This window comes from Larus michahellis, chromosome 12 (assembly GCF_964199755.1).
Source record: "Larus michahellis chromosome 12, bLarMic1.1, whole genome shotgun sequence".
NCBI lineage: Eukaryota > Metazoa > Chordata > Aves > Charadriiformes > Laridae > Larus > Larus michahellis.
This window is the reverse complement of record NC_133907.1, coordinates 10,936,153-10,950,657: the sequence shown is the minus strand read 5'-3', so window position 1 is coordinate 10,950,657 and position 14,505 is coordinate 10,936,153. Positions and strand designations below refer to the sequence as shown.

At 51.7% G+C, this 14,505-nt stretch overlaps 1 protein-coding gene across 1 annotated transcript; it reads right to left on the bottom strand.

Annotated features, from left to right (window-relative positions):
* Positions 1–974: 974 nt before the first annotated feature.
* On the bottom strand, positions 975–11,117 carry LOC141750193 (thyrotropin-releasing hormone receptor-like). Its single transcript, XM_074604888.1, has 2 exons — positions 10,332–11,117; positions 975–3,306 (listed from the first exon to the last, which is right to left on the bottom strand). The coding sequence occupies exons 1-2, from the start codon at positions 11,115–11,117 to the stop codon at positions 2,911–2,913; spliced, it is 1,182 nt and encodes a 393-aa protein (XP_074460989.1). The 3' UTR covers positions 975–2,910.
* Positions 11,118–14,505: the final 3,388 nt, after the last annotated feature.

Here is a 14,505-nt window from a genome sequence, read left to right as displayed (position 1 = left end):
CTGAGCTCGGACAGTAAATTCTCTTCCCACATGGCCTCGGGGCACAGCTGGCTTTCCTGCTGCTCTCTGACCCGCAGCCACAGGGTGAAGGGCTGGGGGATACAGGACAGCCTGTCCCCAGGGATATGCTGCCTGTGCTTGACGCCCAGGGAGGCACCATCCTCCCCAGCCCCCCGAGGGCAGCTGGGCTCTGCTTTGCTGCCGTGATCTAGTTATTGTACCAAAGCAAACAGCACAGGGATGCCGAGTCCCCGTCCCGGCTCTTCCTCCTCTCCAACCCAACATGTTTGCAGGGTGTCACCAATTTACTGCACTACTAAGAAAGGTTAATTTGCTCCTCTCTTCCTTCCTTGCCATCCCCCATCCCCTTATAGCTGTACAGGTTAGGTGGCTGGAGGGCAGGGAGGGAAAGGCGAGAGGAGAGGTGGGATACTGCTCGCCGTATGTCTCTGGCTGTCAGGGACAGCTATGCCGTGTGTGCGCCCAAAGGTGCCGGCGTGCTCAGGGCCCTGCACCCCAGGGAGCTGCAAGGCACAGTTAGCTGTGAAGATGAAGAAAATTAATTCCTGTGCTGGCTAGACAGGGCATGGAGTGGCTTCAGGGGAAGCAGCTCTTACGTTTTGAGGCGATAACTCTGATGCATTGGAAGGAGAACTCATTAGCTCAAGAGCCCAGCTTAGCTCTGGGCTATGCAATAAATTGTTCCTGTTAGCCTCAACCCAGCCCACGTAAGAGCTGACACATGCGAAGGTAAGAGCTGACACTCTCAAACCTCAGCGCTGGATTTCACCACGTCCAGGGGACCAGCAGCAGCCCCAGGGCTCCCCTTCTGCCTCCTGTGCCTTACCTGTGTGTTACTTCAAGGTCCTTACTGCCCTGGTTTGGCTGCAGGTGCTTTTATCCATTTCTTGTTCTGAGTTGCTAAGGAAAAATCTAAGGGAAAAAAAAATCTGTACTAGAGAAAAGATTGTTATAAGCAAATTGTTTCATTTCCTAGTTTCTTTTGCTAAGTGGAACAATTTTCTCACATTATAGCAAAAACACTTCTGTTTTCTTCAAGAAGCAAATCCCAAATTTCTGTACAGAACTACTGTGACAACAATAAAGAGGAGCTTCATTCCTAAATTCCCAATATACACAAAAGAGCGCAAAAATGACATGAATCCTTAAATTCCAAACACACACCTTTACACATAATTGCAAAAAACAATGTTCTCTTCCCTCATCCTGCAGTTATTAGGGGGGCAAGGTAGATATTTTAACAACTCACAATACAATAATGATACATGGAAAGCCACCCTACACCAAAATGAAATGGGTCCTGGACAGTTCCTGACACGCTGGTGCGAGGTGAGGTCTTCTTCTGACTCGCCCAGGGAAGTGGTTTCCCATAGAGGCAGAATGATCACTTAACGTCTTGTGCTCTTAAAAGTTATCACATGGATATTTTCCAAAGTGGATGCAAAATTCTAAGACCTCGTAACACTGTAGTTTGCTGAAAACTGGTGTTGACTAGTGAGACCGAATTGGCTGTTCAAAGAATTTTTTACAGTCACTTGAGGGTTACTGGTGGTTGACACTTGTTTTATTTGGCAAGAGCCTAAGCGTTTGGCTCATGTGTAATCTTTTTCCTTTTGTTCTTGTCCAGATTGTCTCTTGCAAGTCTGGGGCAAGCGTCCGTGGGCTGGTTTCTTGGCCACCGCAGGTTATGAATATCTACTTTGCTCCCAAGATGACAGTGGCAATAAGTATTGTTAATGTCTTACAGTCAGCGTGTCACTTATCACAAAACACTTGATGGACTTTTACAAATTATTTTCAGGAAATAAGAGAATTGCTTCACCTGCCATTGAAATGCAACTGTGGCTGGGATGGAGAGCAAGACTGCTTGATGGTACGCAGCTAAACCACACCGGGGCTTACAGGACAAGGCTACGATATCCAGCTGAAGCAACTAGAAGAATTTGGACAGAAAAGGTAAAATTATCCAAAAGAAGCTTAGGCCACAGTGTCAGAAGTATTACTATTACCTTAGGGAATACTCATTATTAGTTTGTTCATTTTTCTGTAACGAATCCAACTGGTCTGGACCTTGGGTGTATGTGCTACCAGCACAGCAATGTTTCCAGAAGCATGGCACGAGGTTCATGACACCCAACTTCAATCATTCCTAACACAGGAGTCTCTGCCTGAGAATCCCTTTACAGTCAATGGCCAGAAATAGTCACATAGAATCATAGAATAGAAAATCATAGAATGTATTGGGTTGGAAGGGACCTTTAAAAGTCATCTAGTCCAACCCCCCCTGCAGTAAGCAGGGACATCTTCAACTAGATCAGAAGTTAAAAACCATCATCTTGGGAGGCATTCATCCCCCTCTGAGGTAGGTGTCTTCCTCAGAGGACTATGCTGAGATAAGAGCCACTTTCTGGAAGTGCCTAATTGTCCCTGTTAATCCTAAAAGGACCTTAGAGGAGCGGCTCACATAGGGTGTCTGTGGTACAGGCATGTAGATTCAGGTAGGTGAATCTCAGCCTATAAGAAAACTGGCCCAGCAGAAGGAAGGTTGTTTTTTTTCCTTGAATGCCCTTCTCTTCCTGGATTTCCTTTCAATGTTCTGGCCCGACTCAACAAACGGTTGCACTTGCACATAACACAGATTAGCGTTGCACTGCTATATTTAACTACAGATTCTTTAAAGATGCTAAACATTAACCTGTACCTAACACTTCACCAAACAAGAATAAATTAGCGTCGAGGAAAAGCAAATTAATTTGCCTCTAAGAATCTGTTTTGTTAAATGCCCTGGAGAGGTATTAAATTTAGCTTGCTGCAATGCCAAAGCAATTTCTGTTGGCACTTTCCCAACACAGTGCATACAGCCGCGGAGCTCCCACTGCCTGTGCTGTTTCAGGGTCCCAGGATTTCTTTGGCAGGCTTGTTCTTCTTTGCAGGTGCAGGGAGACTGTTCAGATCTTCGTGTTCGGTGACAATGTGATCGGAGCTGTCATGAGAACAGTCCTTCGTAACGCTGTAGTACACCGGGGCAGTGTATGGCACGGGGTTCTCGGTACTCTTCTCTTCACACTTGCATAACTTCCTAAAGGCAGCCCTGAATTTCTGTGACATGAGGTTGTAGATGATGGGGTTGATGGCACTGTTCAGGTAGATGCACATGCGGCAGAAGAGAAGGAACCAGATGTTCAGGTACGGGGGGTCCATGAAGGAGTTCACCACCACCAGTGTGCGATAAGGCATCCACAGAAGGGCAAAGAGGACCACCACGACAGCCAGCATTTTGGTGACCTTGCCAGGGGGGATATGCAAAAAGAGAAACAGTTAGATGATGCCACATCTCCAGCAGAGCTTTCCCACCTGGAGAAATGGTGCAGACAGATAATTCAGTCTACATATTGCTTAGCTCTCTCTTTAAGTGTTTCAAATAGGCACCCAAACCATGGGACTATTCCTCTCTGAATCCATTTTGCTCATGAAATAATCTTGCATGAATAAACCCTTAAATGACAGGTTTTCACCTACCATTGAAGAACATTTAAAGGTCTTTAGGGCAAGCATCCACCAGCAAATCTGAAAATTGCACATAACAATAAATCAATGGGGAGAATAACTCATGCAAAAGTGGGGTCCTAACTTTCGGGGGTGCCATGGGGTATATCCCAACTCCCTGCCGAGGATCTTCTGGTTTCCTGTGCCAGCTATGCTGTTCCCAGGGATATGCTCCTGGTACAGAGCAGCGCTGAGAGCAGAGGAGACTGCCTGGAGTCTTACAGAAATTCCTACTTGCGCTGATATGGGAGTTACTTAGCTAATTGGCACGGGTTATTTTAATTTGCAGCACACTAGGGAAGTACTACATTAACATAATAGGAACAAGAAGATATTGAGAATTCAGAAGTGAGCAGTAATTGCCCTCAGCTCGACTCAAGCTTGTTTAAGAAAATCGGGTTTTGTACTGAAACTTCAGTGATCCTAATAATTTCAACAGCTATTTCTGGTAGGCGACAATTGTCCTCCAGCAAATACTTACAGAATACACATGTCCCCAAGGAGGAAAGTATGAGTAAACAGTGATGCCACACGCATATTAAGGCAGTGGCGTTTCCAACGTCAGAAGGGGAGTTGTGCAATGACTCCAGTTCTCGATATGGAAATAAGCACTTGGCTCGTGTTCACAGTCTCTCAGCTTTTCGTGGAGTGGTGTTTTTTTTTTTACTTAGTCATGAGTAACTATGCCTTCCTGTAATGCTTTGACTAGAAATTGGGGATGGTTGGTAGCGGCAACAAAACTTTCCCTACAAGAAAGGGGCTATTGTCAAGCTGAGGCCAAAATAGAAGTGGTTTGCTGTGTGAGGACACTTCCCAGAATAACATCTTGCAGTGATATGGTCAGTGCTGAGGCTGTTGCTAAGACTTCAGCATGTTTGCTGCCACAATTTGTTGCCTTTTGGGAAAGATGTGAGAGATTGTACAAGATGTGTCAGTAAAAGGTAGCTTCAGAGCTTTTCAATGCCTCTTACAAGGGCTGGCTGCATGCAGAAGAGTAAGAGCCTTCTCAGAAGCTTTTGGTTTCAAACCACCCTACCTAGCATGCAACTGCTCGGGTGATAATCTGGTTGATAGAAATACTCCTGAACAGGTAGGCTTGGAGTGGAGAGCAGCTGCTTGGCGCACAGTTGACCATGGTCAAAATCTCTACGTACCAGCATGGTTGTAGCTGCTGGGACAATAAACCCCTGAGCTTCTATACGCTTAGCCCTGCGCTCTGGCAGGTCTCCCTTCTGCTGGGAGAAAGCTAACAGATTAATACTGCTCACGTGCTTTCTCCTGAGACTGAAACATCTTTGGCTTTTTTACTGTTGGAATTCTCTGCCTTGTTTTACTGTTCAGGAGCCCACGGTGATGGTGAACAGTGATCTGAACTCTGCACGGAGTGACAACACCAGGGGGAGCGTATCCTTATAAGGCTGAAAAGTAAGTTCATTCCGGTCCTTTCTGAGACCAAAAGAAATGTTGTTGGGAAAAGAACCAGTGATTCATCTGCTTTTTAGCCATAACTGTCCCTGCTTTTTCCCTGGTTGTTATGGAAATGCCGGCGGTGCCAGGGAGCGCTCGCTCAGCTCCTGCCTGAGCAATCTCCCAACGCCTCCCTCCAGTCCCCAGAAGACCACACAGGGCTCTCATCCACAGAGCGTTTGCTGCTACGCGTCCCACAGCCCTGCGACAAAGCGATCTTTGTCCTGGGAGGGGAAACCGGCTGGAAACAGCACCATGAGGATTTATTACCTCTGTCTCACTAAACGCCTTCAGTGCTCCCCGAGGGCGCTGCATCCAGACCACAAACTGGGATGGGCAGCCCTGCCCTGAGCTTGCTGTAAGATTGAAATTTGCCTTTGAAAGCCAACTATCTGTACTGGCCGTGTTCTCCTGAGCGCGACTTTAGCAAAGTTGTGTTGACACAGGATGTCTCCTCTGGATAAAACCTAACAGTCTATCCCAAACTCGCTCTCATATCTCCATCATGGGGAAAGAAATCTCCAGCGCTGTCTGCGTGCCTGGCTAAAACCTGTCTCCATGCCTTTCCTCACTCCACCTTGCTGAAGCGAGTAACTATACCACACTTGAGGTGCTCTGAACTTACTTCTGGTGCTCATCTAAAAAATGAACCTAATCAGCACCGAGGAGTGTTTGGGACATTTATCCCTAACTGAACTGGTCCTGAATTATGCCCCAAAGAAACCAGCTGCACTCAAAAAAAGCCAGAGCTTTGCTGTGGCCTCGAAGCATCCCTCAGGGAAGCACTACTTCAGGGACAACAATTTTTCCGACAAGTGTTTTGCAACAACTCTGTTGTACATAGTGTGTGCACCCAACAGCTGTAAAGGAGCTATGGATAGAAGCAAGACAAGGGTTTGTAGACAGGACAGGATGTTTTACTAGAACTGTTGATATTTAGCTGAAAAACCACTTTTGAGCACGTAAGCCAGTGCTGTTGCTGGATGGCCAAGGATATCTGCTGTACAGACCCCTGACGACATCCTGGGTCCCTCTGCCAAAGCAAAGGGGCAGCTCATCTTCCACCTCCATGGGTCAAGCCTGCTGTAACTCCCAGAGCAAACCCACTGTGAGCGTCCTTCTTGCTCCGTACAAGATGGTCGGCATCTTGCATCCCCGCACAGCCCTTCCAACCCATCCCCTCTCGCAGTGCTGTGTCCAGCCTCTGCCCCTGTCCTGGAGGCCACAGACTCTTCTCCCCATCCAGTGCTACCCCTCCTTGTCCAGGAACCACCATCCTGAGCTGCAGCATCCTTTCTTAGGAATCCCACTCCCTCTAGTGGTCCCTCTCTGGCAGGTGAAATATGCGCTTGGAGGTGGCTGGTGTTTGTATCTGTGGCCCTTTCTTCTATAAGTGATAAATACAGCAAAACTCACGCCTTGCATTGTCCTGCTCTGGACTTATGTGTTTTAGAGGCACCAGTGAAGAAACAGCATCATCTTCATGCTCTGAAAAGCAAGCGGTGCAGCACTAGGGCTGCGTAGGAGCACACCCACAGCAAAACACCCCCAGCCATCCAGGCTCTTTATAGTCCAGGGAGAAAAATGGGCAACTATGGGGTAGCCCCTTTTGGACATCTCCCAGGGGACCCTGGGCACGGGGCCTGGAAGGGCCGGTTCCTCTATAAAGAGAGGCCAGAGGAGGAGTGCTGACATGGATGCCTGTATCGTGGTCCTGAGCTACACATACCCATCGCCTGTCCTCCCACCCTGCTCTGCTCTCCTGGCCAACAGATCCTCCAGAAGCCAAACCCACCCTCTCACGCCACTGGTCTGTGATGGGAATCCGGCAGACTGTGCACCATCACCCCAACAAACTCAAAAGGTGTTTGAAGGGTTGGGGTCCTGTTTTGCCACAAGACTGGGACGCAACCTGCTGTCTGCAGGGTCCTGTGAAGCTCTCACTGCAGAGGTGAAGCCTGTCAGACAGCAACACTATTGCTGTTTCGGACCAAACTCGCAAACCTGATTTGTAGTGGCATCTTTAGTGGTTTAGTCTACACGGCAATTGCAGTTTAAACAAGCTGCACCTGCGCTTTAGTCTTCCCCACTGGTAGCACATGCATGACTTTCACAGCCTCCTCATCACCCTGCCAGATTGGAGACCACCAGCATTTGTCATTTGAGCAGTTTCCGATGCTGTGTCCTCATTTCTGATGCTCAGGACAAGACCCTTTACCCAGGCGCCCCATGGAATTCCTGGTGACACTTTCAAGGGCTGTCAGCACTTCTCAGGAGAGCATGAGAAGTCAATGGCATTACCTGTCAGGCTGCCCTTTCCTTTCCCTACTGGCCACGGGTGATTAATGAGCAAGGAAACCTGCCTATGAGCTCCTCAGCCAGCATCACCTATTATCAAGCAGTGTCCGAGTTGAGCGCCATGTGTGTCTCTTCTTTCTATAAGTTTCCTCTGGTTTTGAGGGCAGTGATGCCATGGCTATCAGAAAATCAGAGAGGAAACCTTTCCTCTGGTGAAGATGACACAGGACACAGGTGTCCAAGCTGCTTCTTTTTAGGTCTCATACTTGCCCACTGCATGGGGGCTTTTTGCCATTGATTTCCTTGGAGGTGAACCTCTCCTGGAGAAGACCAGTCAGGTCCCTTCTGTGCCTCTCTCTTGCCTTTGCTAAAGCCACGTTGGTGGGGTGTCCCACGGACCCGGGTGCTGGAGGTGCTGAGGGGGCCATAGTCCCCCCAGACTCTGCCCTGCCCCTTCACATGGGCACACGCAACTCATGCAGCTCTGCTGGAATGAATGGATTTAGCTACCTTCTTTCTCACATCCAAATCCCTTTCTTAATGATCTGCCCATTCCCCAGCGCCCAGCCCATGCCTCCCCTCTGCTCTGCACCCATCGCCCCGCTGGGGTCCTGCACACTGCAGCATCTCCCCGAAATATCTTTCCTGTGGCCCTGGCTGCCCCTGCTAGGGAGACAAATTGAAGGCAGAATCAGTGCTGACCCCTTGGGGTCTCTGGAGGCCTCTTTCCTCTCTGGGTGGTTGGGTTGTTGGTTTTTCCCTCATAACCATATGCAGAATCATGATTCACTGCAGCTCCTGCTCCTCAATCCATTGCACCACCAGTAAAAACCTCCGTCTGGATTTCAGTGCTAAGGTAGATGCTCTGACAGGACCTGGGTTTGTTATGCTCGAAGCACTCCTCTACACACTGCCCAGAACTCTCATCAAAATAGCTGTGTGGTTTTACGTCGCTTTGGTGCACAGAAAACTTATTTCTGCACCAAGCATCCAGGAGATCCCCTCAGCAATTAATCAAAAGGTTAAAGTTGAACACCTGGTTTTGTCCCCTCTGATTTTTATGGACAGCCATATAAATTTCCCTCTGATTATATATCAAATGAAGTGATCTTGTCCTATGCCATATGGAACTTGTGAAAGATGTTTACGGAAAAAGTTGGGTTGCGGCCACCTCTGGGGTGCAGCACCAACCCGTGCGGCAGCCGGATAGCCCACAATGCCACCTGGGGCACAGCTGGAGTTACTTCCTCTGTCACTCTCAACACTGTTTGCTTTGAAGGGCTGCTGGTGTGAAATCAGAAGGAAGCATTCAACAAATCATAGCTGGAAGCCCTGGGAAACTGCTTTACAGTTTAAAAACTTGGTGCCATCTTTATTCCTAATGATGCCGGCTCTGCGATGTCAGGCCAGCCAGGCGAAGTCTCTGCATGCCAAGATATTTCAGGAGGTAATGATGATCTTGAGAAAACCCCCAGTGTAACAGAAAAGAGAGCACAAGATGCTTCCAGGAGCTGGAGCACCCGTCATCCAGCCCCATAAGGACTGACGGCCTCGGACACTCATCCTAATGAGGCTGGAGCACGCTGTGTGCAGCACGGCCACTCAGCGGCACAGCCCCGCAGCCGTGGCTCTGGAAGCAGAGGTCCATCAACCCACACCTTTAGGTACTGCCTTGTAGTATCTCGAAGCCTCGCTGCCGGACACCCTGCCGAGGCTCCGGCAGCAGCCAGCAACCCTGGGAGAGCAGGCAAGTAATTTTGCAGAAGTCAGGATTTGCTTTAAACCTTTCTGTGCCAGAGCAGAAGGGAGAAAAAAAAGCTGAACTGAAAAGATTTAGAAGTTCATGAAGAAATACACGTTCTCCGGGCTGTTTGCTTTCCCTCTGCGACTGAATCGTCTCTCCTGGGGAATGGAGGTTCCTGTGCAAGTCGGGCAGTGAGATACTGAGTTGGAAAAACAAGTGCTTTAAGAGAGGCTGAAGCATATTTCAGGCTGTCTGGAAATCAGGTCCTGCTCACTCCAAATGACAACAGAACTGGTGATTTCAGAGACTTAAGCCAGATTCCCAGATTCAGCCCTTTCCTTTAAAATAGCCCATGCCTTTGCCTATGCAAAGTTTGAAATTGGAATGGGCTGGTCTCCTGCAAATGGCCAGCGAGCAGGCAACAGTGTCCCAGGTCCCGAATCTGACCTGTCCAAGGAGATGGGGCAAGAGACTGATTGTCCATTTGGACAGAGAAAGAGGAGGACCGACGGCAGGAGGTAGGAGGAGAATCATAGAATCACCTAGGTTGGAAGGGACCTTTCAGATCATCTAGTCCAACCATCAACCTACTCTGACAAAAAAACATCACTAAACCACATCTCTAAGCACTATGTCTACCCGTCTTTTAAACACCTCCAGGGATGGTGAGTCGACCACTTCCCTGGGCAGCCTGTTCCATAAGAACGGAGAAGAGATGGGGAGCGAGCAGGAAGCTGAATGACGGAGGAGTCACAGAGGCAAACACACCACTATGATGCTGAGGTGCCTTCCCTGCCTGCAGGGACCAGGGGGCTGCAGCTCACAAGGCAGGGGTTCACACCAGCTCTCCCCTCCCTTTGCTCCTCTAAACCTGAGGTCGCCTGCCCAGGACTCTGCCTCAGAGGTGAGTCCCACCGGCATAATGTGACTCCCCTCCTCGGGGACGCAATCAGTAATTAGTTATCCAGCAAACATCCCTGCACTCCTGCCCCTCCCGAGGGATGCTGGAGCCCTGTCTTGCCCCGCTGAGCTCAGCCAAAGCAGGGGGAGCGCATCTGTGCTGCCAGAACCCATCTGGGCTTGGCGGGGGGTGGGGGGGGCTTCTGTGCAGCAAACCAACCCTCTCCACTACCTCCACAAAGGGAAGCAAAATACTGGGGCACCCCACCCCCTGCCAGAATGTCCCTCAAAGCACTGAGCCCCTGACAGCGCAGCCTGCAGCCCAGCATGCCCCAGCCCAGCGGGGAGCCCCTACCTGCTTGCGGGAGCTCAGGGCCCCCTTGTTGCTCCGGCAGGAGAGCTTGAGGGAGCCACCCTGGTGTGTGGAGCCCAGGCAGGAGTGCTGCGGGGTGGCAGGCAGGGGGCTCATGAAGAGGATGCGGGCGATGAGGCCGTAGAGGACAGTTGCCAGTCCCAATGGGATGACATAGAAGACAGCAAAATCCAAGAAGTAAATGGGCATGTAAAGGCTTCTGGAGACGCGGTAGCCGCAGCTGACCTGTGCCCCATCCGAGAAGGTGACCTGGGTCGTGTCCACCAGGAAGAACCACATGAGGCAATAGAGGGAGGTGAAGAGCCACAGTGAGGTGATGATGCGCTTGGCGCGGGACACGGTGCACAGGAGCTGCGCTTTGATGGCGTGGCAGATCGCGATGTAACGCTCCACCGTGAAGGCGGTGATGGACCAGGCAGAGATGTTGATGCCCAAGTACTGCAAGTAGGTGATGCAGAGGCAGCCGGCGTAGCCGTACACCCAAGAAGCCACCACTTCCGAGATGTTGGGCAGCCCGGCCGCCAGCAGCACGATGAGGTCAGCCACTGCCAGGCTCACCAGGTAGCAGTTGGTGGGGGTCACCATGTGCTTGGTGCGCAGCACCACCAGCACCACCATCACGTTGCCCGCGATGCCCACCCCGCAGATGAGCAGCACCAGCAGGATGGTGACCACCTGCAGCTCCAGCGGCTGCCGGGGCATCCTGCCCAGGGTCTGGTTGCCGCTGCCGCCCAGCGCGGCTCCGGGGCTGGCCGAGCCGTTCTCCATCGGCCCCGCCAAAGCCAAAGCTCCGCGCACCCTGCGGCGGGGAGCGGGGAGAGGGGGGAGCCGGCAGCCCGGAGCCGCGCCGCGGAGCCCCGCTGCCCCCCGCGCCCCCTCCCCGCCCTCCCTCCCGCCCCGGCTCCTCCCTCCCTGTTATCTCCATGGTTCACCCCAAGTCTTGCGGCCACCCGGCTCCTCGCACACACACCCCCCCCCCCCTCCACTGCAAATCCCCCGCTGAGCCTCCGCCGGGAGGGGCGGGGAGCGGCCAGGACTCCTCCAGCTCCCCGCACCCCCCGGGATGCTCCAGGACCCCTCAGCCACGGAAACCACCCGGGACCGCCTCGGACCCCCAGCTCCCAGGACCCTCCAGGCCTCCCCCAGCGGTCGAGCCCCCCCCCGAAACCGTCGGGACCGCCCCAGGACCGCCGGCGACCCCCCAGGGCTACCCCAGCCCCGGGACCCCCCGACTGCCTCCCGCCCGCATCCCCCGCCTGCGCCCGCCGGGTCCTAGCGCACCGCTGAGCCCACGAGGAGGAGGATGAAGGAGCCCGGGCAGGGGATGGGGGTGACAGCTTGGAGACCCCGGGATGGAGAGGCACAGGGTCTGAGAGCACCCTAGCAGCGAGCAGCTCTGCTCCAGGACCCAGGGCTGTGGGTGCCTTGTGTCCCCAGCCGAGTCACAGGCTGCACTGTCGCCCCTGGGCAAGGAGAGCTGAGGATGAGGGGTCCTTCCTTCCTCTTCCTCAGGAGGATGGGACCAGGGCGATGCCACGGAGACCCATGGCCTTTCCCGTTTCCCTTGGGCTGGGGAAAAGGAGCCCCTTCCCTGGGGGTCATTAAACATGAAGTGAGGTCCTCTTTGTGTCGTCTTTTCTGCAGCCACCCCTGTCCCAAACAAGCACATCAGTGTCACTCCTTTGGGGAAAGGCTTACTTAGTCCTGGACTGGGAGATCCCTTATCTCCCCAGCAAAGAGGCTGGGATAGCTGGTGTCTCCCTGATGGTCAGGCTGGGAGATCCAGTATCTCCCCGACGGTCAGCAGTAACCAGAATTTGCTGTCAATTCTGTACTTGCTCCTGACATCTCCGCAGTCTGTCAGAAAATGCATTTTCAATTTGAAAGAGCAATTGTGTTTGCAGAGATAAAATGCTAAGGGTCCCCTAACCTGTGGAGGGGAGGAAAGAACAAGGAGAAAGCTCACTGTTTTATTAGATTAGGTTTCAATTAGAGGCAGAGCTGCCCCATTAATCCCAGACACTGAGGCGCATATCCAAAATGTGAAGGGTTTCACGGGTAAATTTCTAAGCCTGGGCTGTCCGGGTGGATAAAATGCCTTTTTGCCTCACCTCCGTGCTCCTCTCCCAGGGAACAGCAGTCTGCCCAAACTCTGGCTTGCTGCGGCAAATAATATTTTCCCCTTTCCTCTGGGAAACTTTATGCCTCCATTTAGCTCCACAGAGGACAATCCTTGCAGTTTTTCACTCCCTCCCATGGCATTTCATTCACCTTTGGGTCAGTTATAAAGGACAAACATTGTCTTCTCTTTCCATTTGTTTTCCTCGGGGCTCCACTGTCAGGCTGCACCAGGGCCAGCGTGTGCCCCGGCCAGCCTCACACCTCTGCCCTACGGCCCTGGGCCGGGGACACACAACAGGTCTTGTCCCTGCCCTTGGAGACCTCCCCAGGCTGCACTTTGCTCTAACTTTCCTCCTTTTTTTAAATAGATGCCCCCCTAGAAATCACATTTCTTTAATGATACTATCTGGGCTGTGTGCACCTACTGAGTCGGCAGTCACCTCTTCAGGAGCCAGGCAATGCCCCCCTTTAGCCACCCCGACAGCCCGAATTCCCCTGCTTCCCCCTCTGCGTCATCCCGCAGCCTGTCCCTGGGATCCTGCCACCCGAGCACGAGCACTCGCAGCCGTTCCAGCGCACGTTACACAAATACCCATCACCTACCTCCGGTAAGGACCAGTCTGATGGCATCCATCACACACCATTTGGCGAGGCTCGTGGCGCTGTCAGGCAAAAGGCACTACCACAATTATCCGTAATAACCAGCATCGCTGTCCTCTGTCAAGAACACAGCGTGGTTATCAGGGGTGCAGGATCCCGGTTGCTTTGTCCTGTATCATTAGCAGAACTGTAATACATTATCCCCCTCTGAAGTTGCTCCCCGGGCCCGCTGTCGCTCCCATCTGCCTCAGTCCTTCTCCAAGCTGAAAAAATACCCTATTCTGGCATATTGCTCACTGTGGTCAACACATGGTTATTTCAACAGATGGGAATCTGTCAGCGCCATCAGCTCCCTGTGCTGGCCGTGATGGATACTGCTGGGAAACACCCCGGTCTGAGGATCATCGTGGTCGGAAACCGGGCTCTGCTTCTGCGTGGCACTTGGGGTTGGGTGAGGAGCGGAACATATCAGGAAGTAAATGAGTAGTGATAACATTTAATCTTATTGCACGTGTTTGGGGGAAGGAGGGGAAGTGTGGGCATGTGTGTTTGCTCACAAAGACAGTTGTATTTGTATTCAAGGGTTTGCACACCCTGCTGCTCCGCAGTGACTCCGACACAGGCAGGCTTTGTGAGACTGCTGCTGGATCGTAGCGATGCCGGGGTTCCTCGGGATGCGTGGGGCAGAGACAGCTGAGGCCTCAGAAATACAGTCATTAGTGCCTGCTTTTCATGAGCTCATGGAAAACAGTATTTTTTTCAAAGGGGGGAAAACACAGGCGGGTGAGCTGCCAGCCTGGTGGCACTGTGTGTGGGAGGGGAGAAGGCACAAACCCTTCGCAAACCTCCTGAGGGGGAACTTGGGGTTCATCTGCTTCCTCAAACACATTCCAGGAATTGGCTTTGTGGGATCAGGAAACAAAACAAACTCCCACGGAGACCAGAGAAGTTTTTGGTTTGGCTCAAACCTGGAACATTGTGTAGGAATGTTACAGATAATTATTTCCCTCGATGTTTTTCTTTGTGGCACTGACAATTCGGTAGTTATTAGCACAGCGATAACAACGGCATTACATCACCCGGCTGAAGCGGCTCCTCCTGCCTGGGCCCCCGGGCTCATCTCAGTGCCACCGCAAGGCCGGGGATGCAGGTGCCCGTGTCTACGCCCGGTGCACACGCTGGGGTGAGATTTCCTACGCATCGTCAAAACAGTGAGGTTTGCTGTGAAGACTGATTAACCTTTCCCATTGTAGACTCTTTCGGGAGCTATAACATTCAGGACATGACTGAGGCGCGTATTTAAGATAAGGCCAACCAGCTGAGAGTAAAGATTTCTCAAGCTAACTTTTTTGACACTTATATAAAGTTTTTTCTTCCATCTTTACTTAAATCCAAATATTTTGGTGGCCAAAGGCATTGATTCTTTTAACTAACA

Bases quoted from the DNA above. Each gene is read 5' to 3' on its own strand.
- LOC141750193 (XM_074604888.1), bottom strand. From the start codon at position 11,117: ATGGAGAACGGCTCGGCCAGCCCCGGAGCCGCGCTGGGCGGCAGCGGC. The intron at 3,307-10,331 runs GTAGGGGCTCCC...CCCCCTGGCAAG, and splicing joins CCCTGAGCTCCCGCAAGCAG to GTCACCAAAATGCTGGCTGT.